A 21,615-nucleotide genomic window follows, 5' to 3' on the forward strand; every position below is an offset into this window, starting at 1 on the left:
CCGCCCTGCTGGGCTCCGTGCCTCAGTTTCCCCTGCTGGGAATGGCTGGCGGAGCCAGAAGCACCCAAAGGTGCATGCAGGGGCTTCAGCACCTTCCTCTCCTCAGCTCCAACCTCCAGGCATCCAGTTCTGGGACCCCCCAAGCATCATTCCGGCTGGAAACACCCCCGGGGGCCTCTTCATCGGAGAGCCCCCCGCCTGATTACAACTTGGGGGGGATTGGGCCAGGGACGAGTTTAAAGACGGGATTATTCCTGTACAAATTCTGATTAAACCGTCCCCAAACCCTCCTGCTACAAGATTAAGCAGAGCTCTAATCTCACCCGAGCAGCAAGACTTCGTCAATAACTCCAAATCTCTCCGCTGTTAGTTTATCTGGTGGGGATTAAGCAGGGAGGTTCCTGAACTTGTATTATAATAATAATAATAATAAAATAAATAAAAAAAGAAGCGCGTGTGTGCTGGCCAGTGCACGACAGCTGTCATTGCAGGCGTCGCAGCCAGGGCTGGGGCTGCCCGAAAAGCCTGCGTGGGGCAGGTTTTCTCCTCCCCCTATGTGGAGCACCAGACCTGAGCCCCGGGGACACCCCAAAAATGTCCTTCGTGGTCCAACCACGAGCTCTGAGACTCCCATATGGGGGAGGATGGTGGGACCTGGGGGAGAAGCAGCTGCTGCACGCTGCATCCTCTGAACGGAGCCCTTGGTCCTTTGCCCACCCAGCCCAGAGCCCCCCGTGGCCACCCAGCCCCACCAGGACCCCACACCACCAGTGGGGCAGGACCGTGGTGTCCCCTAGCTGGTGTCCCCCTGGGTACCAGGAGGACACGGAGCGTCCTTGGAGCTCCCTGCTTCCCTCAACGAGGTGCTCCCAGCCCTGGGAATGCTGGCTGAGCCGGGACGGTCCTGGGATGCGGGATGGGCCTGGGATGCGGGATGCTCCGGAGATGCGGGATGGACTGAGCAGATGCCGGGGGAACGCCGGCCCTAATCCCCTGGCCCTGGCCCCGCCGAGTAAACACTCTGTACAGCTTTGCAAACAGATTGAAGCGCGGCTGATCTGGAGCACAGCGGAGAGCTTAGGGGCTCAGAGGAGCCAGCGCTGGGATTTGCGCGAATTCCCCGCCCCGCGCTGGCGGGAGGCTCCTCCGGAGCCGGCGGGATGGGGACCCCCATGGGGCTGGGGGAACATGGGGAGGGGAGCTGGCTCTGCCCCGCTCCCCTGGCCCCGAATCAGGGCATGGGGGGGACGTGGCAGGGCAGTGGGGCAGCCCTGGGGGTGCCTGGGGTTGGGGAGCAGCTGCAGGGATGTCTTGAGGAGCTCTGGGTGGTCTCCAAACCCCTGAATCGAGGGAGATGAGATTGCTCCAGGGGCTGGCCTGCTCCCAAACCCCTCAGGTCCCGTTCCCTTCAAGCCCACCAGCTGGGAGAACACCCAAGGGAGCTGCACGGTCTGGGGACACGTCTACCCCGTGGAGCCCCCTTGCCCTTCGCCCATGCTGTGACGGTGCTCGGCACGAAGCCCCTCTCTGGCTCCTTTCCTCCAGCCTGGCTTTTGGGGTCCCTCCTGCCTGTCCCACACCCCCGTGTGGAGCTTCACACACTGCTCCGGGGCTTGGTGGGCTGCTGGACAGATGTGCAAACGATGGGTTGCTTTGTGCCACGCGCGTGTGCCTGGGGGTCCCAGCTTTGCACAAGCCCCATCGAACCCTCAGTGCCATTTGGGGGGCAGACAAGCCACGTCCCAAATCCCCCCGGGCTCAACGGGGTGCCACCGCCTTGTCCCCTTGGGACCACATGCAGCCCCTCACCCACTGGCCATGCACAAATCAGCAAGAAAGTTTGTTGCCAAAATCTGATGTCCCCAAGGGGGAAAAGACGATTAACTCGAGAATCGACTGTCCGATATTTCGGCTTAGTGGGAAAAGCCTCGTGGCTTCCCAAGCTGGCCACATTAGGAGCTCAGTGGCTCACGGCGTTATCAGATTACAAACAATATCAGAATTACAGCTTTTAAAGCTGGGTTTTAAAAAGGCTTAGCAATTATACAGCTCGGGGCTCTCCCACCCACGCTGTGGAAACCAGGGCGACTCGGCACCAGGACCCTCGGAGTTGCTCCAACCACGGCTTTTCCAGGGCGAGCTGGGGTGTCCCCTTCCCTGAGCACCACTGTCCCCAGGATGGAGATCAAGTGGACTTAAAGCAAAGCTTCAGAAGTCCTAGAGGTGTGCAGAGCCACGCCAGGTTTGCTGTGGCTATTTCTGAGCCTCATTTCCCTGCCGAGTTCATCTCTTTTCACCCCGTTACTGAACCACGCTGGGGGACACACGGTCTCCCTGCTCTGGGACATCTCCGTCCCCAAGTGCTTCCAGCTGGGGCACCTCCAGGAAGCCTGGCACCTCTGCGTGCCATCTCCACGAGGCCAAACCTCTCCACCTGGGGTCCCACCACCCCACACAGAGCCGTTTCCCAAAAGCGACGCTCTCCCATCACGTTGAGATGCAGGAGGAGAGGACGGACCATCCCCTGCTCCAGCCTCCCTGGTCCTTCTTCCCAAAGGAGCATCCTCCAGCCCCAGCTGAGACACGGCACGGGACAGGGGGAGTTTTTAACAAAGGCTCCTTTGTGCTCGATGCTAATAAGTCATTAAGGCCGGGTAAGTGCTCCTGGTGGACTAAACTCATGGGGCAGGGACCCTGCTCTCCTCGCACCGCAGCCAAGATGCCCACCGTGGCTGCACGTCCTCGCTAGGGACAGTGACAAGTGGCACTGCTGTCCCCAAAACCTGAGCAGAGGGCGAAGTGTCTGCATGCTGCAGAGACACCAGGGCATCCCCCTAAGTGTCCCCCCAAGTCCTAAAGCCCCCCAAGGCACCAGGGAACAGCAGAGTGCTCACAAGGGACCGTGCACAAGCTCAGTGGCGTTGGCCACAGCCTGGTGCAGCTCCCTGCGTTTTGGAGATGAGTTTGGCCACCGAAGGGTGCTGGGGGGGGGGTCGGGAGGGCCGGGGCACAGCTGGACTCTGAGCACCAGCGCTGAGCTGGCAGTGTTGCCACAGCCAGAGGCTGTTTTTCCTTCCACTGCTGCCCCGGCATCCTTGCAGGGGTCACTGAGGGGGGTCTCACCCTCTCTGCTGGCTGCAATAACCCCCAGCCCACGGCACGCACAGCCTGGGGCAGGGTAAGACCCCGGTGTAGAGGGTAAGACCCTCTTGGTTAGGGGACACAGGAGGCCTCCACGCCTGCCTGCACGTCCCCCCATCCCTTAGCAGCAAAGCTGCAGCTGCGGGCCCCCCCCGGAGAGCCCCCTTGCCATGCACAGCTTGCAGGGACGAGGCGCTCAGCGGCTCCCACCGGGCTCTGTGCAGCAGCCGGCGTGGGGCTGGGGGGGACGGGGAGGCACCGAGCGGCGCGGGGACACGTGGCACTCAGGTCCCCATGCGAGGGGACAGCGGGGACGAGAGGCCCCAGCGGCAGCCAGGAGCTGCTCCAGGATTTGAGCACAGCTGGGCAAGGCAGGCTCCGGCGAGCAAAGCGCCGAGCGCGGGCAGGGCGATGCACACCTTGCACGTGGCCGGGGTGAAACCAGGACGTTGGTGCGTGCACACCTGCGTGTGTGCACATTTTGGCAACCTCCTGTGTGTGCACACATGCAGCTGTGTAGGGGAGAGCAAGAGGATGGCGTGCCAGCGTGCAAAGTGCTGCTGTGCACGTGTGATATTTGTGTGTGAGCGAGGCTGCGGGGGGTGCGCGTGGCTGCTGGCGTGCATGGGGAGGTCCCCATGTGCGTGTGCGAGTCCACACGTATGTCTGGGCACACGCCAACATGTGCGTGAGCATGTTTGTGACGTGCAGCCCGTGAAAACTAGTTGCGGATGACTGATGTGTCAGGGACAGCGAGCAGAGCCCCGGAGCAGAGCCAGCAGCAGCTGGATGCTAAATGCCACCACCCCGCGGGGGAGCCCAGTGCCACCCACCTCCTGCCACCCCTGGGGACCGTCCTGGCTCCCAGCAGCGCACGGAGCCCAGCCCCGCGGTCAGGGATCCCAGCCGGACCCCAGCATGGGGGGTTTGGGATCAAAACTCCCCGGGTCCCGCTGGTTTCCCTGCCAGGCAGCCCGCGCCGCCACGCTGAAGACCACAGACAAGGAGACGACAGCCCCGCGGTGATGTTGCTTCAAACAAGACCACAACTTTATTTGAGCTAAAAACCCAATTCTGCTTTCTTTACAAAAGGATAAACATTTGCTCTCAGTACAAAAGGAAACAAGCCCCGGGATCCAGGGGCTGGGCAGGGACCTCCGGAGCGCAAATCATCTCCAAATTCCCAACTCTGTACAAAACACCTCGGTAAAAGAGTGAGGTTCGGCCAGCCGGGCTCGCGAGGCCAGTGGGGATTTCAAAAATAGTTGCCTGCATTTTCTTGAAAACAAAAATAGTTGCATAGCCTTTAAAAGTTATTGCTCATAGAAATACAGGGGACGAGTTGGGAGCTGCTGGGCACCATCCAAAACACGAGAAATGGCAATGTTAAATATGGAGTTCACCATTAAATATGCAACCCCTCGGCTAAAGTACTTGGTTCAGTCACCAGAAGATAGACCGCCAGGGCAGGAGGAAAATAAATTAAATAAATAATGGCTAATAAATAATCCTGGAGCAACAGCACTGCAAAAACCACACGTCTCCACAAAGCTAACTCCAACTAAGCACTTGGAAGTCAACCGGAAAATGAGGAGGTTCTTCAGCACATTCCACATTTCATGTAAAACAGAGGGAAATAAATTAGACACGCACCCCCCCCCTCCCCAAGTAAATAATAAATAAAACAGGGAATTAAGACACGCTTCTTTTGGCAGGATGTCTTGGGAACGCGGATCATGGTAGGTACTCTACAAACCCTAAGATACGGCCCTGGTGGCTCCTGTTTCAGCTCTCGAGTCCGGGATATTTGTGCTCTGAAAGGTCGAGCATCCTCCAGCGAGGTGCCACGATCCGTGACAGTCGCCTGCTGGTTTTGGGTCCGAGGGCTGAGGCTGAGGACCAGGGCAGCGGGGACGAGCCGAGGAGGGATCGTCACGGAGATCTTGACGGGGCAGATACGGTGGCACGGGTCTCCCTCGGGTGGGAAGAAACCCCGGGGGTCTTCTGGGGGTGGTCCACATCATTCCCACCTCTGGGGCTGGACCCTTGGCTGCCCTAGGAGGGGAACGGGGAACTGGACAACCCGAGGGGGCCGAGGGGCTTGGGGCTCCCACACCGAGGAGGGAGCGAGCCGAGCTCTGGAGGCTCAGCAAATGTTTGTCCCTGGTGCTGGAGCGGGCTCGCATCAGGCGAAGCTGGAAACGTACAGGGCGAAGCCACCTCCGTGAGCATCTCTGGGGGAGAGGGAGAGGGGAGCAGCGGCTCAGCTGTGGCTGGTGATGGAGCTCAGCGCCCAGGCTCCGCCACCCGAGCAGGATTCAGCTCCGGAGCCTGGAGCAGAAGAGCTGTGCGGACAAGAGCCCCGTCCCCAGCTGGACGTGCCTGGGACCAGCTCCTCGGTGCTGGTCCTGCACCGAAACCCCTTTCCCACCACACCTGGAGAAGGTGTTGCGGGCGTTTCACGCAGATACGGGGGTCTGCAATCTGGGTTCAGCTCTCAGGAAGGGGTCTGGGGGCAGCTCTGAAACTCAGCGAGGTGGCACGGGCTGGAGGAGGACAGGAGGGCCAGCTGCACCTTGCGCAGTGACGTCCTGCAGAGATGCTCAGAGGTCTCGCGCCGCCCCGGAGCAGCGATTCCCTTGCTCAGGCTGTGTCCCTTCTAGAAACAGCTCCGCAGCTCGGCCGAACTTCTCCCTGTCTCCAGAGTTCGGGTCTGACCCTGCTTTGCTACTCGTTGAAGATGGCATTGAGCTGGGGCCCGGCCACGTGGTGCGGGTAGGACTCGTAGCTCATGTCTATGGGGATCTCGTAGCGGGGCACCGCGCTTTGGAAGTGTGCTCCGTGTCCGTGTGCGCCCGCCAGGCCGACCGAGGGGTAGTGGGCCATGAAGGTGTAGGATTTATCCAGGTCTGGGGACCCGTCTTGCTTCAGGGAGAAGTTCCCGCTGATGCTCAGGGGCGGCGTCAGGGGCCCCTCGTAGGGGGGAGTGGTGCAGTCATTGGGGTGGGCTCCGAAGGACGCATCCACCAGGCTCTTGAAGGTCGGAGGCTTCAGATGCAGCAGGTGGGTTTCCATCGACCCGTAGGGCGGGCTGGGGAGCCCCGGGGACTGGTAGCTGAAGGAGTGGCTGGAAATGGCCGAGTCGCACACCGGGGACTTTTCTTCGTGCTTCTCCAGGAACAGGGTCTGCGGCCCCAGCTGCAAGCAGCCAGCCACCAGGTTGCTGGTGGGCTGCGACAAGCCCTTGCAGAGCATCTCCACAAAGCTCTTGCCTTCAGGAGTCTGCCCCGTTTCGAGCACCTCAGACAGAGCCCAGATGTAATTCCTCGCAAGCCTCAGGGTCTCGATCTTGGACAATTTCTGCGTCTTGGAGTAGCAGGGCATCACCCTCCTCAGGTTGTCCAGAGCATCGTTCAGGCCGTGCATCCGCGTGCGCTCGCGGGCATTGGCCTTCACCCGCCGGGCCCTGAATCGCTCCAGCCTCGCCTTGGTCATCTTCTTCTTCTTTGGTCCTCTTCTCTTCGGCTTTTCCCCGTCATCCTCTTCCTCCTCTTCTTCCTCGATGCTGTCATGCTCTTCGTTCAAGCCAGGCACCAACCCAAAGGGACCTTGCCTGCCGTCCTCTTCCTTCAGCTCGCCTTTGGAGCTCAGCGTTTCGTCCATCCAGGCTTGGGTGCTCAGGAGCTCCGCCATCTCCTTGGGCTTGGCGTACGTCTTCGTCATCCCTGGCCTCTGCAAGAAGGGGACAAGGAGAAGTTAATGAATCCCAGCAGGAGACTCGCTCGGTGCATTAGGAACCGAGCACAAAATCATCTTCCAGAGACATCGACTGCTTTCTGTCCTCCAGTGGTGCCTATGGAATCTGACTGTCTATCCCTACAGAAATTTCTAGTGATTTTTGTTACATGCCCATCACTGTAATGTATGGCATCCAGCACAAGGCACCACAGTTATGGTTTTTCTACTAAAAGGCGTGGTTTCAGACAACCTTTATGGGGCTGTAATCAGCTCTCAGTCCCGTAGCCGACACGTTGAGTCAGGAGCCACTGGAACTTTTTCCTGGGGACTTCCAGTAATTTACTTTGGGGTTATTCCCACCCATGAGTTTGACTTGGAGCCTGATCTCCCCCTGGTCCAGCCCCATTCTCATGGCTTCAACCCTGATTCCACTTTGTGGGCTGCAAAAGGAAGCCTGAAAAAGTCAAGGTCCCCCTGCTGAGCCGTCCCTGGAGCTTCTCCTGCCCTAACCTGAGCACATTTGCCTGCACCTTCATTTCTCTCTGCCATAACGAGCGCAGTCCCGCCGCACAAAGCAGCCGGGGTTTCATGTTAATCAGCCCCCCCAGATCCTGTCACCGTGCCCGCCTCATTTAATAAAGCTTAGCATCTAAGCAGCTTTGCTGAAAGTGTGCTGTCCGAGCCCCGGCTCCACCGCCCCTGCCCACCCCACGTGGAAAATCCCACTTTTAATATGCGTGATGGGGCTCGGGGGCTGGATTAGGGTGTTAATTGCTCTGCCCAGCCACCGCATCCCGGGAGGACCGTGTGGCCCCAATTAACTCTCGGGTAAAGCAATCGGAGGCGGTCAGATGCTCTGAGATCTGGCGAGCGAAGGCAGTGAAGGAACATCTTTGGGATGAACTGATGGGGCTGGCCAAGCTGGGAGGGAGCAGGGTCCAAATATCCTCTACCAGCACCCTGGGCGGACCACAGCTGAGCAAGGGCTGCACCCGCTTCGCACCAGAAAGGGCTGCAGGTCTGCTCGGACACCCCCCCCAGCCCACGGTTCTGGGGCTGTGAGCCCGAGGGTTGCTTTCCCTCCACCCTCGGAGACCTGGCCCTGCACCCCTGCCCTCAGCACCCAGCCCTCGCTCATCCTCTGCACCACAATTCCCGCCCAGTCGGGTGCTATCGGTGAAAAATTGCCGGGTTTGGGGCTTTGTGCGAGAGGCAGGACCAGCTGGTTCCCCCCTTCCCGGCACTTTGCAGGGCAGTATTCCCCTGGGAGGCTGTCAGGAGGTTGCCCCTTTGGAAATGATTTCCAGTTTGAGCTTGCAGGGATTTTGCTCTCGCTTTTTCTCCAGACTATAGATTTAATAAATAATTAAAAAAAAAAATGGGGGAAAGGTAGACAAAAAGGGAATTGGCTGACGAAGTAACTTCCCAGTTTTCCAAGGAAGATGAGGAGAGCTGGGAACCCACTGCGAGTGGGAAGCTTTTCCAGCCTGTTTTGTTCGGATACCTTTCCTTTTGGACATCTCCACCCCACACTGTCTGAACGAACCACCAGGAACCCATTGGGAGAAAGCTAAAAACTTAATTTTCGGTTTGCCATGGCTCGGCTCTCCTGAGCTCTCCCGGTTCTCCCTTTGTGTCACGGGGCACCGGGCTCCCATCCCAAAACAAGTAGGATCAATTCCTTTTCCTTTCCTGCAGGACCAGGAACTCGGCTTCCACCCTTTGGTGGTTTCCTTCCAGCAGACTTGATCCCCAAGAGGAGCACGGCAGGTTCGGGACAGAGACCGACTGCAGGGCTGAAGACCCTGACCCCAAACAGGACCACCCGAAGCAGAAGAAAGGGCTGGGAGCCGGATCCGGGGGAGATGCTGGCACGAGAGCCGGGCACAAAATGGGAATTCAGCACAGAGGTGGGCAGGAGGGACAAGGCAGCCGCAGGAGGACCATGAAAATTAAGATTTACCTGAGACCTCTGCACCGTGTCCTGCCTGGGAACGCAGCAGGATGTGGCCCAGCTGTACGTGGACCCGGTGGGCTCTGGCTGCCAGGGAGATTAAAAACCCTCCAGCTGCTCCTTCAGCCCCAGTATGGCCATGGGATCACTGGTGCCTTTGAGTCCTGGACCCAGGAGCTTCTCCAGCCCGGTCCCACTCCTGGTCCCAGTCCCAGTGCAACCATCAGCCAAACAGGTGCAGAGAAGAAGGGATGCGATGGATTTTTTGGGGAGGGAATAAAACTGCCCAAGGGCATCCCTGCAGCACCCACACACCCCTGGAAAAGTGGGAGGAAGCCGGGGGGTGCTGGTAGCCACCAAATCCAGCCCGTTCCCGGGATGCGGGGCTGCAGGAGAGAAGGGGAAGAGTTTTTGGGTCCAGGCTGGGGGGGAGCCAGAAGCTCCCTTGGCCTCAGCTGCGGAGGCTCCCTCCCCGCTGGGCTCCTGGCCCCGGGCAGGATTCGCTGGGAAAAATCACTGGGACCCCCCCCCCCGGCCTCCCCCCTCGGGCTCCCCCCCCCCCAGGACTCGAGAAACAAAAGCTGGGGCATCTCCCCCATCTCCCCCCACCTCCATTCTGATCCACAGCCCGGCCCCGACGTGCATGGGGGAAAAGTTGGGGGGGGTGGACCGGTCCCGGTGCCACCGGGGGCATGGGGGGCCCGATCCCGCCCCGACGGCCACGGGGAGCCTCGACCAGAGGGACCGGGGGGGGTGGGGGAGAAGGACACCGGTTGGGGCTGGGGGCCGTGCGCCCCCCGCTTGCTCCCCTCGGGCTGGCGCCCGGCACCGACCCCCCCGGGAGTGGCTCCCGGTGCCCCGCACCCTTGCGACCCCCACACCGTCACAGGGCTTTTGGGGGGGGGGGGGGAGGCACGGAGCCGGGCGGGGAGCCCCGTCGGAGGGGCCGTCGGGGTCCTCCGTGTGTCCCCCGGGGGGGTCCCGGTCCGCCCTTACCTGGGCACCGCAGCGAGTCCCCGCTGTCACTTGCCCGGGCGCATGGTGGCGGCGGCCCCGGGGGGGCGGGCGGCGGCACCGGGAGCGGCACCGGGAGCGGCACCGGGAGCGACACCGGGAGCGGGCACAGCTCCGCTGTCGGGCGGTTTTGAAGCGCTCCCCGCCGCCGGCGGCTCCTGCACGGCCGCGGCTCCCCCCGGTGGCTCCTCCTTCGGGGGGAGGTGACCGAGCCCGGCTCCTCCCGCTGCCCCCCTCCCCCGGGACCCCGACGGCAACCCCCGGCGCCCCCCGGGTGGGTGCTCCCCGGGGGGCTCCCGTGGTCCCTGAGCATCCCTGGGTGGGTGTTTGTGGGTGAGCAGCCTGGGGTGGGGACGTGGGTGGGGTCCCCAGGGTGGGCTCTCCAGGGTGGGGTCCCCAGGGTGGGTGTCGCCAGGGTGAGCTCCCTTGGAAGAGCACCCCAGGGTGGGCTTCTGTGGGTGGGCACCTCCAGATGGGTGCGTCCAGATGGGTGCCTCCAGATGGGCACCCCAAGACGAGCACCCCCAGATGAGCACCTCTGGTTGAGCTCCCCTGGATGGGCCCCTCCAGATGGGTGCCTCCAGATGGGCACCCTTAAAAATGCACCCCTGAGATGAGAACCCCCCAGACCAGCACCTCTGCATGAGCACCTGAAGATGGGCACCCCTGGGTGGGCACCCCCAGATGGGCACCCCCAGAAGAACACCTTGGATGAGCACCCCCAGATGAGCACCCCTGGGTGGGCACCCCCAGATGGGCACCCCCAGAAGAACACCTTGGATGAGCACCCCCAGATGAGCACCTCTGGATGGGCACCCCGAGATGGTCACCACCAGAAGAACACCCTTGGATGAGCACCCCCAAATAAGCACCCCAGGATGGCACCCCTGGATGAGCACCCCCAGATAAGGGCCCCTGGATGGGCACCCCCAAATAAGCACCCCAGGATGGCACCCCTGGATAAGCACCCCCAGATAAGGACCCCGGGATGGTCACCCCTATTGAACAACCCCAAATGAGCACCCCCTGGACAAGCACCCCCGGATGAGCACCCCTGGAGGACCTCCCCAGTTTGCCCAGCACCCGGACAGACCCTGCCCCACTCTCCCCATCCAACAGGGCACAGCCGTGCGGGACATGGCAGCGACCCGAGGCCGTCCCTTTCTCCCGCAGCACCCACCCGGGGGCTCACCCTTGGGTGTCCTCCTCGGCCGGGCGCTGCGCGGAGCAGCGGAGCTCGGGGTGGCCCTGGGTGACGTCGGCTCTGACACAGGTGCTCGGGGTGGGCGCGGGGGGGCCGCGTTTCCCTCCCGGCAGTAATGAGAGTGCGAGGGGGAGTAATTAATTGCTGGTGCGGCCAGAAGGGGCCCGTCTGAGCTCGCTGCTGCTCAGACAAGAGAGAGAAGGGGCCCGGGGCTTCTGCCTCCAGCTCCGGACGGCGAGAGGGGCTTATGGAGAGAAATAATAATAATAATAATAAAACACAAAAACAGATTAATTAAGGAGGAGAGAGCCAGGGAGCCCTGCACGGATCTCGTCTGCCCCGGACAGGCACTGGGGCAGGGAGCGCCTCCCCCAGCACCGCTTCTCCCCTCTCCCCCATTGCTCCCCAGTACAAACCATTCAGTTACTGGGCTCCTCGCTCTCCCCCTGGCCGGGGGGTGGCACCCCAAAAGCCACCCTCTGTTGCCGGGACCATTGCCCGTCGCCGCTCGATGGGCGCTCCGACGCGCGGAGGACCCTCCGCATTAATTGCGAGCGCTCGCCATCACGTCCTTGGCAGCCTGGGATTACGGGGAATACTAATTAATTCATTAGCGGCTTCATGGCTTACTTCCCAGCGCCGGGCTGGGCCGGGCAGGGGGAACAGCTTGCGACCAATAAATCTGCCTGTTGCCACTGCCCCGCGCCGCCGCCGTCCCCTCCCTGACAGATGGCTCCAACAGGTTCGGCCCCACAAAAGGGGCGGCGGGCACCGCCGGGGGGGGGGGGGGACACGGTGACGTCCCCATGCTCAGGGCCGCCGGTGGCCCCCCCCCAGCGCCTGGGTGACCCTCGAGCGCAGGCCGGCCGCATTGTCTGCCGGCCCCGCTGCCTTTCAAGGCCGGCCACGTGCCGCACGCTAATCCCATTGTGCGGGGGGCTTGGCATCTGTTCGCTTATGGGGGATCACCCCCCCCCCCCCCCCAACACAACCCCAGGGACCGCTCTCGCAAGATGTTCCCCTCGTCCCGCTCCTGTCACCAGTGAGCCCCTGGGAGCGCCGGGATGGGGTCCTCGGTGTACATGGGGGGGGGGGGGGTGAGGTGGGGGGGGGCGTGAAGCCCCCCCCCCCCCCCTTGTGCCGTCCCGTCCCATCCCGGGTGGGTGCCGGGAGGGGAGGGCAGCTGCGCCGGGCATTACCATTTATATTGCATGGGGCCGTGGGGACTTCGCCTGCTGGGCGCGGGGAGGAGAGGGGCAGGGGGTGAAGAATCCGGCCCCTGGCAAAGCAGGGGGGGGTCCTAATGGTCCCTGGAGCCAACCTGTGCCCAGCTGTGCCCCCCCCCTGCCCCGAGCCCTCCCACCCCACGTGTTCTCTCACCCCCAGCATCCTTCCCGGGGGTCCTCCGTCCCTCTTCTCCTCATCCCACGTGTCCTCACCCCCCCCACACACACACCCTTCCCATCTCCTGGGGGTTCCCACCTCCAGCAGCCCCCCCCCGCACCCCCTGCAGGTCCCCCCACGTCTCATCCCATCCCTCCCGCTGCCCACGTCTCCTTTCCCCAGGGGCTGGTGGCACGGCTTGGCACCGCGTGTCCCCACCCTGTCCCCCTCCACCCCCGCTCCTCCCGAGCCTCAGTTTCCCTCTGAGCTCCCGTGGGGGGTGACTTCACCGTCCCCGTGACATCTGGAGAGGAGGTGACAGGTCCTGGGCTCGTCCGCGTCGCCCCCACCTTCTCCACACCACCGGGCTGCCCGCGACCCCCCTTGGGAAAGCCACGATCCCAAAGGAGCCGACCTGCGGGGCTGGAGAATTTGGGGGGTCCTGGAGCAGGTCCTGCTGCTGCAGGAGGAGCTAGGGCTGGGTGTGGGGGGGCTCCACCTTAACGCTGCCCCCATCCCGAGCACCAGACAGGGGGCAAAGCCACCACCCCAAGCGCTCAGAGCAGGATGGTGGGGGGGCCCGGGGAGGACAAAAGCCCCGTCCCCTTGTCCCACCGGTGCACCCAGGACCAGGACCAGCCCCCAGCACCCCTGCCCAGCGCCCAGCTCTTCTCTCCATCCCATAATCTGATTGCTCCGGAGGGGCCGTGGCCTGGAAGGGAGGGTAATTGCCAGAGTAAATATTGTGAAAGCCCACCGGCGCCCCGGCCCCCGCTGCCCACCGCCCCGCCACCGGGGCTGGAATTCCTGGGCCCGTGCGGAAACGCAATTACCGCGTATTAACGGGGTCTAATTTAATCCCGGCAGCTGCGCCGGGGCCGCCTGATTTGCATGACATTGGGGAATGCAATTAAAGAGAAATCAGGGGCTGGGGGGCCCGGCTGGGCTGCGGCGGAGGTGGGGGGGGGGCGCCCAGGCGCGGCCGGCGCTCGCTGACCCGTGGTTGTCAAATTGAGCGATGGTGGCACCGGGGCGAGGTGGCGGGGTGGGGGGGTGGGGGGGACGCTCTGCATGACAAAGGGGTGCCCCCCCCCCCCCAGCTTGGCCCTGGGGTGCTCCCGAGCACCCTGGTGGCCCCACGCCAGGTCCGGCTGGCCGCAGGGGTTGTCACCGCGCGGTGGCTGCTGGCTGGAGGAGAAGGGACCATCTGGGGTGCTTGGGAGGTGTCAGATGCTGGGGATGCTCTCGGGGGACCGGTGGCATCCCCATCCCTCGCTGCAGCCCCCCGCCCCCCCAGCACTGGGACGAGGAGAGCCCCACGCTTGTGGGCACCCAGCCCGTCCCGATGCCGTGCAGGGCTCCGGAGATGGCCCGGGCTGAGCTTTTCTCACGGCTCCCTGCCTCAGTTTCCCCCGAGCAGCCTCCCAGACAGCGCGCAGCCGGGGGTGGGATGCTGCTCGAGCGCCCAGCTGGGCCGTGGGGCACAGCTGGGCTCAGCACCCAGCCCCGCTGTCCCCCGGGGAGCACAAGGGGCTCGGGGCCAGCGCGGTTGCTGGCTCGCTCCGCTCTTGGCTCCCTGCAGGACGCCTGATGGCACAGCTGGGAAATCCCACACGCGCCGCCCGCGGCCCCGCGGAGCTGGCAGGGAACGGGCATCCTGCGCTGCCGAGCCTCGGAGAGCAGGGCTCGGGGACACCCTCGTGCTGGGGACACGGGGACAGGCAGACGTCGCACACGGGGGACAGCGAGCGGAGCCCCTGCCGTGCCGTAACCCGGTGCAATCCCGCTCAGCGCCACCCCAGGACCCCAGGACCCCATTGCGTGAGCCCTCTGGAAAGGAAAAGGGGGCGCACTGCCAAGCACCCTGCCCAGAAAAGGGTCCCCAAAAGGCTTCCCACAAACAGGGTGCAGCCCCGAGCCGCTGATGGAGCTGGGTGCTGGGTGCTGGGGCCAGGTGCTGAGTGCTGGGGTGAGCAGGAGCACAGGGGGCCGGGGGCTGCATCCAGCCCCGCTCCATCACTTTCCAGCAGCTTTGGTCCTCCTGGAGCAGGGGCACAGCCCAGGCTGCAGCCAGCAGCTCCCTCACCCCTTTTTTCTCCTTTTCCTGCCCCGAAACTGCCCCGGGATGCTCAGCACAGCACCCAATCCTTCCCCTTCACGCAGTAATTTTGGTCAGGGCGCATTGCCTTGCGTGACCCCGGATGGAGCCGAGCTGGACGTCAAAAAAAGAGCTCCTGGAGGAGGAGAAAGAGGTGAAGGCAGCGGCACGGAGAATCCACAGCATGTCTCGACCCACGGGAGAGCCACGGCCCCGCAGCATGAGTATGCCGAGCTGCAGCCGGAGCCGGGCGCGCATCCCCGGGCGGGAGCTGACATCTGCTGGTAAGAAATCTCAGCAGCCTGCCAGCCCCGCGGGGCTCCTCTTCCCACGCTGGGGTGCTCCCCACCCCAGATCCGGGGCGCTGCTGGGCACAGGGGTCCCCAGGCTCAGTGCCCCCCGCTGCAGGAGCTGCGGGACAGCCGGGGGTGGGCAGGACGTGGGACAGCACACGGAGCCAGTGCCCAGAAATCTGGGGTCGGCATTGCCTTGTGCGTGGGGGCACGGTCCTGGGTGCAACCCAGCGACGGCCCCAGGGCTTCTCCCTGCTGTCTGAGGCACTTCTGAGCCCTTAAAACCACCAAGGTGGGAATAAAAGGACACAGCCTGGCAGCAGCGGAGGTCCTGCGTGGTGCTCCTGCCTCTTGGGGCCGGATTCACCCCAGCACAGAGCCTGTCCCCACATCCCCAGGGGCCGCAGCCCCCTGCCCTGGCTGGACTCCAGAGGGTGAAGAGGAGGAGGAAGAGGAGGAGAAGGAAGAAGAGGAGGAGGAAGAGGAGGAGGAAGAGGAGGCTGCCTTGGCACAGGCGGCGACGCTGCTGCCTGGCCGGCCACCGTGGGCCCCAGATGTTGCGCTGCGGGCACGGCTCGGTGCTCTCTGCCCGCTTGGCAGCCTCGTGGCCCAGCTGCCTCCCCGAGCAGCCCCGCAGCGGCCCCCGGGAACAACCACGGCCCCCCCCCCCGCCCCGGTCCAGCTGGCCCGGACCCAGTCAGCGGCCAGGCGTGAAGATCTCCTGGTCCTGTGCGGCTCGGAGGAAAGCAGCCCCGGGGAAGAGGAGCCCGGGCCCCTCTGCGGGCACCTGGAGCCGGCCAAGGGCGATTTTCCGGGCTGCTGGAGGGCACAGGAGGGGGACGTTGGCTGGGGGTGGCCGCGGAGCATCCCCGCTGCTGCTCCCCGAAGGGAGAGGACGGCTCATTGTGCGTTTGAGAATTTTACAAGCAAATCCGTTCATTAGCTGATGAGCTAATTAGAAATGGGTCCGCTAAGGGCTGCCGCTCCGTGGCTCCCCAAATCAACCCCGGCTTGGAAACCGCATCCAGGGCGCTCCTGGGGAGATGTCCTGGGCCACGTCCCGATGCTCTGCAAAGGGATGGGGGCAAAGACCCCCCCGTGCCGGGCTGTGGCCGTACCCAAAACTGCTTCAGGGCCAGGAAAAGGGCGCCAGGGAGCCTCGAAGCCCTGTGCTGGGGCTGCCGGGGGTGCTGGGGGTGAATTCAGGCGAGGAGATGCAGCTCCTGCACCCTCTCGTGGTGGATGCAGGGTGGTCCCCGGCTCCAGTAACCCCCAGTGTCCCCCAGTTCGCGCACTGGGGACATTTGGGGACAGCACCTCCCAGGCGGTGACGTCCTGCCGTCCCCAGCATTGCTGTGCCACCGGGTGCCACCACCTCGGTGTCCCGACCCCGTCACCCCGAGCTCCCCAGGGCACCGAGGGTCCCCCACCAAGCTCCAGGCTCAGGGGCTGCGTGCCGAAAACAGCTCCCTTTTTTGGGGTCAATCCCCAGGTTTTTGGGACAATGCCATGCCTCGTGCAGGCACGCTCCTTTGTGCAGTATGCAAACAGGGGCCAGCCTTTCACGCCGGATTACACCGCCCGGCACAAAACCACGAGGGCTCTGTCAGCCGCCGTCTAATTGAAGCTTCGCTCCATCCCGGGCGAAATCCGCCGCTAATAACACAAAAACCCACCTCGGGGAACAATTACGCGGCGAGGAGCTGTCAGGAAGAACTTGTGCCGTCTCCCGGAGGACATCCCACTCTGCGGCAGCTCCCAGCAGCCCCGTGCCGAGCCTTCTCCCAAGGAAAAAAAAAATAAATAAAAAAACTAAAAAAAAAAAAAAAGACGTGTTTTTCAAAATGAGATTTCTCTCACCTGCGGCGGCAAGCTCGGAGGTGGGAGCTGCTGCTGCTGCTTCTGCGGTTGTCGCTGCATACATTGAGCCACCCCCTGCGCCTTCCTCGGCCGGCTCAGAGCTGGGCTTTGCCACGAGAGCCGTCCTGCGTGGCGGCACGGCACACACCTTGCCCCCGTGGAAGCGTGCCCAAGCGTGAAAATTGCTCAGTTCTCTCCGAAAGCTGCCCAGAAGCGCCAGGAGGGAGGCGGCGGCGCGATCGTCGGCACCGCTGGAGCTGGTGGTGGTAGGAGGCAGCTCCTCGAGCGGGGGCAAGACTTCGTCTGCTGCAGGCTGCTTGGCCAGGAGAGGTGTTGTTTTTTTTCCTGGAAAAAAATTCTGCTTTGGGGAAAATCACATATTGCTTGGCATCTCTTAGGGCATCGCGACACCGGTGAGGGAAAGGCTTTGGGATGGGCTGCTCGTGAGCACCTGCGTTTGGTGTGTCCTCCAAGCTGAAGCAAAGCCCAGCAGGTCCACGGTGCTCTTCCCGCTGGATCCTTGGGCTGGGACACCGGCAGGCACTGGTTTGTTGGTCTGGGCCACCAGCAGGCACTGGGTTTTGGTCTGGGACACCAGAACGCGCTGGTTTGTTGGTCTGGGACACCAGAAGTCACTGGTTTTGGGTTTGGGACACCAGAAGTCACTGGGTTTTGGTCTGGGCCACCAGCAGGCACCAGTTTATTGGACTGGGCCGCCAGCAGGCACTGGTTTGTTGGTCTGGGCCACCAGCAGGCACTGGGTTTTGGTCTGGGACACCAGAACTCACTGGTTTGTTGGTCTGGGACACCAGAAGTCACTGGTTTTTGGTGTTAGCACTGGTCTATCAGCCTGGTTCCCTGTTTTGGAGTCTCGGGGGTACACCTAAAGCCCATATCCCACGGAGCTGGGCCCTCCCCACCACCACCCCACGTCTCCCGTGCTCCGGGGCAGATCCGTGGCCCTCCAGGGCAGCGCTCCTCGTCTTCTCAGAGCTTCTGCCCCCACCCCGGGGAGATCAGCATCATCCCACGGCGCTGCCGTCATCATCCTCACGGCCACCAGGCATCCCCCGGCCCAAGGCTGATGCGTTTGGGGCAAAGCCGCACATTTGGCACCCCGGGACCCCCACGTGAGGCTGCCACGAAGCAAGCAGAAGGCGCAGCGGCACGGCTGGGGCTTAGTTTCGGACGGGGAAGGAGCAGCAGCAGGGAAAGAGCTGGGAAAACGAAATCTGGGGGCAGAACGCCGGGACCGGTGCCCGCACTGCCGCGATGAGCCCGGCCCCGGGAGTGGAAGCCCGGGGTGGATTTGTGCCGTGCATCACAAGCACTCGACTCATCTCCATCTCATCCCACTCGGCTCATCTCCATCTCAGCCCACTCGGCTCATCCTGGCCTCATCCCACTCAGCTCATCTCAGCCTCAGCCCGTTTAACTCATCTCGGTCTCATCCTGCCCCAGAACCCCTTTGCGCACGGCAGGAGCTGTTTTGGGGGCCGTGCGCGAGTGCTCCTGGAGGTGGTGGAGGGGCTGCAGTGGGAAAGCAAAGGGGCCAGCGTGGTGGGAAGGGGATTGGGACCGCAGCCCTGCCCCCGGGGGCTTCCCCACCACCCCCCGGCTGCTGAGCGAAGGGAAGGGGTGAAACAAGGGGATGCCAGCCCGTGCCAGGGCTGGGGAGCTCAGCCTGCCCCCACGCACCCCCCTGGCCACCCCGTGTCACCCCCTGTCCCCAAAAGCCACCAGCCCTCCTCACTCCCAGCCCTGCCAGCACCGGGACGCCCCAAAGCGTCCTCGTCCCTCCGCCTTGGGGACCCCAAGAGAGCCCTGCGCCATCCCCGCTCCCCCCGCACAAAGGGGTGGGAAGAGCCCCCGGGGAATTAACGAACTCCGCTAATGAGGGGGGAATTCCGGGAAGGGAAACAACCCAGGGGGCATCCGGGTAGGAGGGATCCTGGCACGGCGGCGGGGATGGGACCACAAGGGATCGGCCAAGCTGGCTCCGGGAACGGGTCCGAGCCTGGGGGCTGGAGCTGCTGCCCCCCCCCCCGAGCACCGGGTCCTCCTCGCGGACGCTCCCAGACCCCCCACCCCATCCAGCCCCACCAGCACGGGGGGGCAGAGCTGAGCCCTTTGGGGGGCTGGGGAGGGACCTACAGACAGTGGGGTCGCCTGGAGGCACCACGGCCCTGAGCGGAGCCCAGCAAGCACAGGGTCGCGGCCAAGGTCCCCTCCTGGGGGGGCACAGGATGCTCCCGTGGGACCCCAGCACCCGGATCCCGGTGGGTCCCCCCAAAACCGTGCTGTGGGATGGAGCAGGGGATGGAGGTGACCTGCTGCACCCTCCGGACCCCAAGAAAGGCCCCGGAGCGATGGGATGGGGAGGGGGGAGGTGGTGAGCAGAGCACCCGGCACCCGAGGCGATGGAGAGCTTGGGGGCAGAGAAGTCCTGCGGGATGGGGTCTCGGGGTCTGCTTTTGTAGGGCCTGAAGTCACCTCTGGGTACAGCAGGCGTGGGAAGCAGTGAGGGGTCTCCGGGACGGAGAAGGACCGCAGACCATGACTGTGGGGTTGGGGGGCATCCCGGGAGCACCTTGGCTTTGGTGGAGAAGCAGAAAGGTCCCCAGGGCTCCGCCACCCCATTTAGGCACCAGAAGGGGGTCCGTGGCCAGGCGGTGGGGCCGGGATTCTCCATCCCACCCCCCCAAAACCAGCTGTGCCCCCCCCCCGGCAGCAGGATCGCGCCCCGAGCCAGGACACAGCTGGGCCGTGTCCCGATCCCGCAGCAAGCAGCAGGCAGGACGGGACAGGGAGCAGTTAGGGGATGGCTTTATTGCAGCTCTGCCTCGGGGCGATTCCTCCTTTTTGGCAGGTCCCGCGCCAGAAGAGGCAGGGGACGAGCTGGTGGGATCGGGCACAACCGGCCTCAGGGGGCTGCAGCGGGCGCCGCGCAGAGCCCTGGGCCAGGGCCCCGTGTCCCCAACGTCCCCAAGCGAGGCCACCGCTTCGGGGGACAACACTTACCCCGCTGGCCGCCCGCTATCCATCTGCAGGAGGCAAAACAGAGAGGTGAGAGCCGGCAGCGGGGCGCGGGAGGAGCTGCAGGTGCCCCTCAGCACCATGCCACAGCCCCCCCAACCCCCCCCCCTCCAAAAACCCTCCCGCCCTGGGTCCGTTCTCACCCTTTTTGCCCCCAAAAATCAGCCGCACGGCCCCCGCCAGGGTGTCCCCCAGGGACCTCAGGAGGCGCTCCAGCAGGTCGGTGGCGTCCACCAGCGCTCCTTCGGAAGCCCGGTCCCTTCCCTCGGCATCTGCGGGGGGAGGGGGGGGGGTCTCCGGGGTGCCCTGGTGCTGCTCCAGGGCTCCTTGCCCCCCCCCGCAGCACCCCAATTTGTACCCTGGTAAAAAGAAGCTGCTCCAGCCCTGGAGCTGCTGCTTCTTGTGGGTTTTTTTTTGGGGGGGGGAACAGAGCCCCTGGCACCGTGCCTGGATGGTGGGGGGGGGATGAGGGGGCTGCCAGGAGTGAGCCCACCCCCAGAAAAAGGCAGAAGCCGCCCCCAGAGAGGGGAGAAGCCACCCCCAGGAGCAGGGTCCGGATGCTCTGCGCCTTGCAGCCCAGCCAGCAGCCCCCCCTGGGGAGTGGGGTCCCCACTCAGGACCCCCCCTCAGGTCCCTCAGGACCCCCCCCCCGCTCAGGTCCCCACGCAGGACCCCCCCAAACCCCCCCAAGCTCACCGGTGCCCGCGGAAGGTGTCACGTCGGTCGGCACTGCGGGTGGAAGAGAGAGGGGTTGTCACCGACCCCCTTGTGGGGTCAGGATGGGGACAAAGCCCCCCGTGCCAGCCCCTTGGGGACACCTCATCCCCTTCCTGCCCCCCCCCCCCCAGGACCCCCCCCCCCCCCGGGGGGACCTGCCCTACTCACGGCCAGCAGCCAGGCTGCAGGCGAGCCCTGCCAGCGCCAGGAGAGCCCAGAGCTTCATCGTCCCCGGGGGTGTCGGGGGGTGGCAGCCCAGGGGTGACGAGCCCAGGCTGGGCCCTGTCCCTTATGAAGGCAGCGGGCACCGGTCGGCGGGGCTGGGGGGCCGGGGGGCGGGGGGGGGGGGCTGGCTGGGGGAAGGTGCCCCCGCCCGGGCACGGGGCCAGCGCAGGATTAGCCCGGATCAGCCCCGCAGCCCCTCCGGGAGCCGCCAGCCCCAGCCAAACCGCGGCCGGTCCCCGTCCCCCTGGGCTCCACGTGCTGGAGCGGTGCCCGAAGGCTGGGCAGGCTGGGTGGCTCCCATCCACACCCCCCCAGTACACCCCATACCCCCCCAGTACACCCCGTACCCCTCCCAGTACACTCCGTACCCCTCCCAGTACACCCCATACCCCCCCAGTACACTCCATACCCCTCCCAGTACACCCCATACCCCTCCCAGTACACCCCGTACCCCTCCCAATACACCCCATACCCGCCCTGTACACCCCATACCCCCCCAGTACACTCCATACCCCTCCCAGTACACCCTATACCCCTACCAGTACACCCCATACTCCCCCAGTACACCCCATACCCCTCCCAGTACACCCCATACCCCTCCCAGTACACTCCCTACCCCTCCCAGTACACCCCATACCTGCCCAGTACACCCCATACTCCCCCAGTACACCCTGTACCCCTCCCAGTACACCCCATACCCGCCCAGTACACCCCATACCCCTCCCAATACACCCCATACCCCTCCCAGTACACCCTATACCCCTCCCAGTACACCCCATACCCCCCCAGTACACCCCATACCCCCCCAGTACACCCCATACCCCTCCCAGTACACTCCATACCCCTCCCAGTACACTCCATACCCCCCCAGTACACACCATACCCCTCCCAGTACACTCCATACCCCCCCAGTACACACCATACCCCTACCAGTACACCCCATACCCCTACC

General features: G+C 64.0%; 2 protein-coding genes across 8 annotated transcripts; both read right to left on the reverse strand.

The window, feature by feature from the left end:
* Positions 1-2,300: 2,300 nt before the first annotated feature.
* NEUROD4 (neuronal differentiation 4) lies at positions 2,301-10,206 on the reverse strand. 2 transcript variants are annotated; one of them, XM_080570516.1, is made up of 3 exons: positions 9,830-10,206; positions 8,843-8,920; positions 2,301-6,873 (listed from the first exon to the last, which is right to left on the reverse strand). In XM_080570516.1, the coding sequence occupies exon 3, from the start codon at positions 6,862-6,864 to the stop codon at positions 5,869-5,871; it is 996 nt and encodes a 331-aa protein (XP_080426642.1). In that variant the 5' UTR covers positions 6,865-6,873; positions 8,843-8,920; positions 9,830-10,206; the 3' UTR covers positions 2,301-5,868. The 2 variants fall into 2 exon arrangements, with proteins under 2 accessions (XP_080426642.1, XP_080426641.1); XM_080570515.1 differs by lacking the exon at positions 8,843-8,920.
* A 7,130-nt stretch (positions 10,207-17,336) lies between these two features.
* Positions 17,337-20,990, reverse strand: LOC308184081 (uncharacterized protein). 6 transcript variants are annotated; one of them, XM_080570794.1, is made up of 4 exons: positions 20,607-20,990; positions 20,418-20,450; positions 19,865-19,993; positions 17,337-19,729 (listed from the first exon to the last, which is right to left on the reverse strand). In XM_080570794.1, the coding sequence occupies exon 4, from the start codon at positions 19,375-19,377 to the stop codon at positions 18,133-18,135; it is 1,245 nt and encodes a 414-aa protein (XP_080426920.1). In that variant the 5' UTR covers positions 19,378-19,729; positions 19,865-19,993; positions 20,418-20,450; positions 20,607-20,990; the 3' UTR covers positions 17,337-18,132. The 6 variants fall into 6 exon arrangements, with proteins under 6 accessions (XP_080426920.1, XP_080426922.1, XP_080426921.1 ...); XM_080570796.1 differs by having other exon boundaries at positions 19,865-20,047; XM_080570795.1 differs by having other exon boundaries at positions 19,865-20,080.
* Positions 20,991-21,615: the final 625 nt, after the last annotated feature.

The sequence above is a fragment of the Anser brachyrhynchus genome (genome assembly GCF_964034855.1).
Source record: "Anser brachyrhynchus genome assembly, chromosome: 29".
NCBI lineage: Eukaryota > Metazoa > Chordata > Aves > Anseriformes > Anatidae > Anser > Anser brachyrhynchus.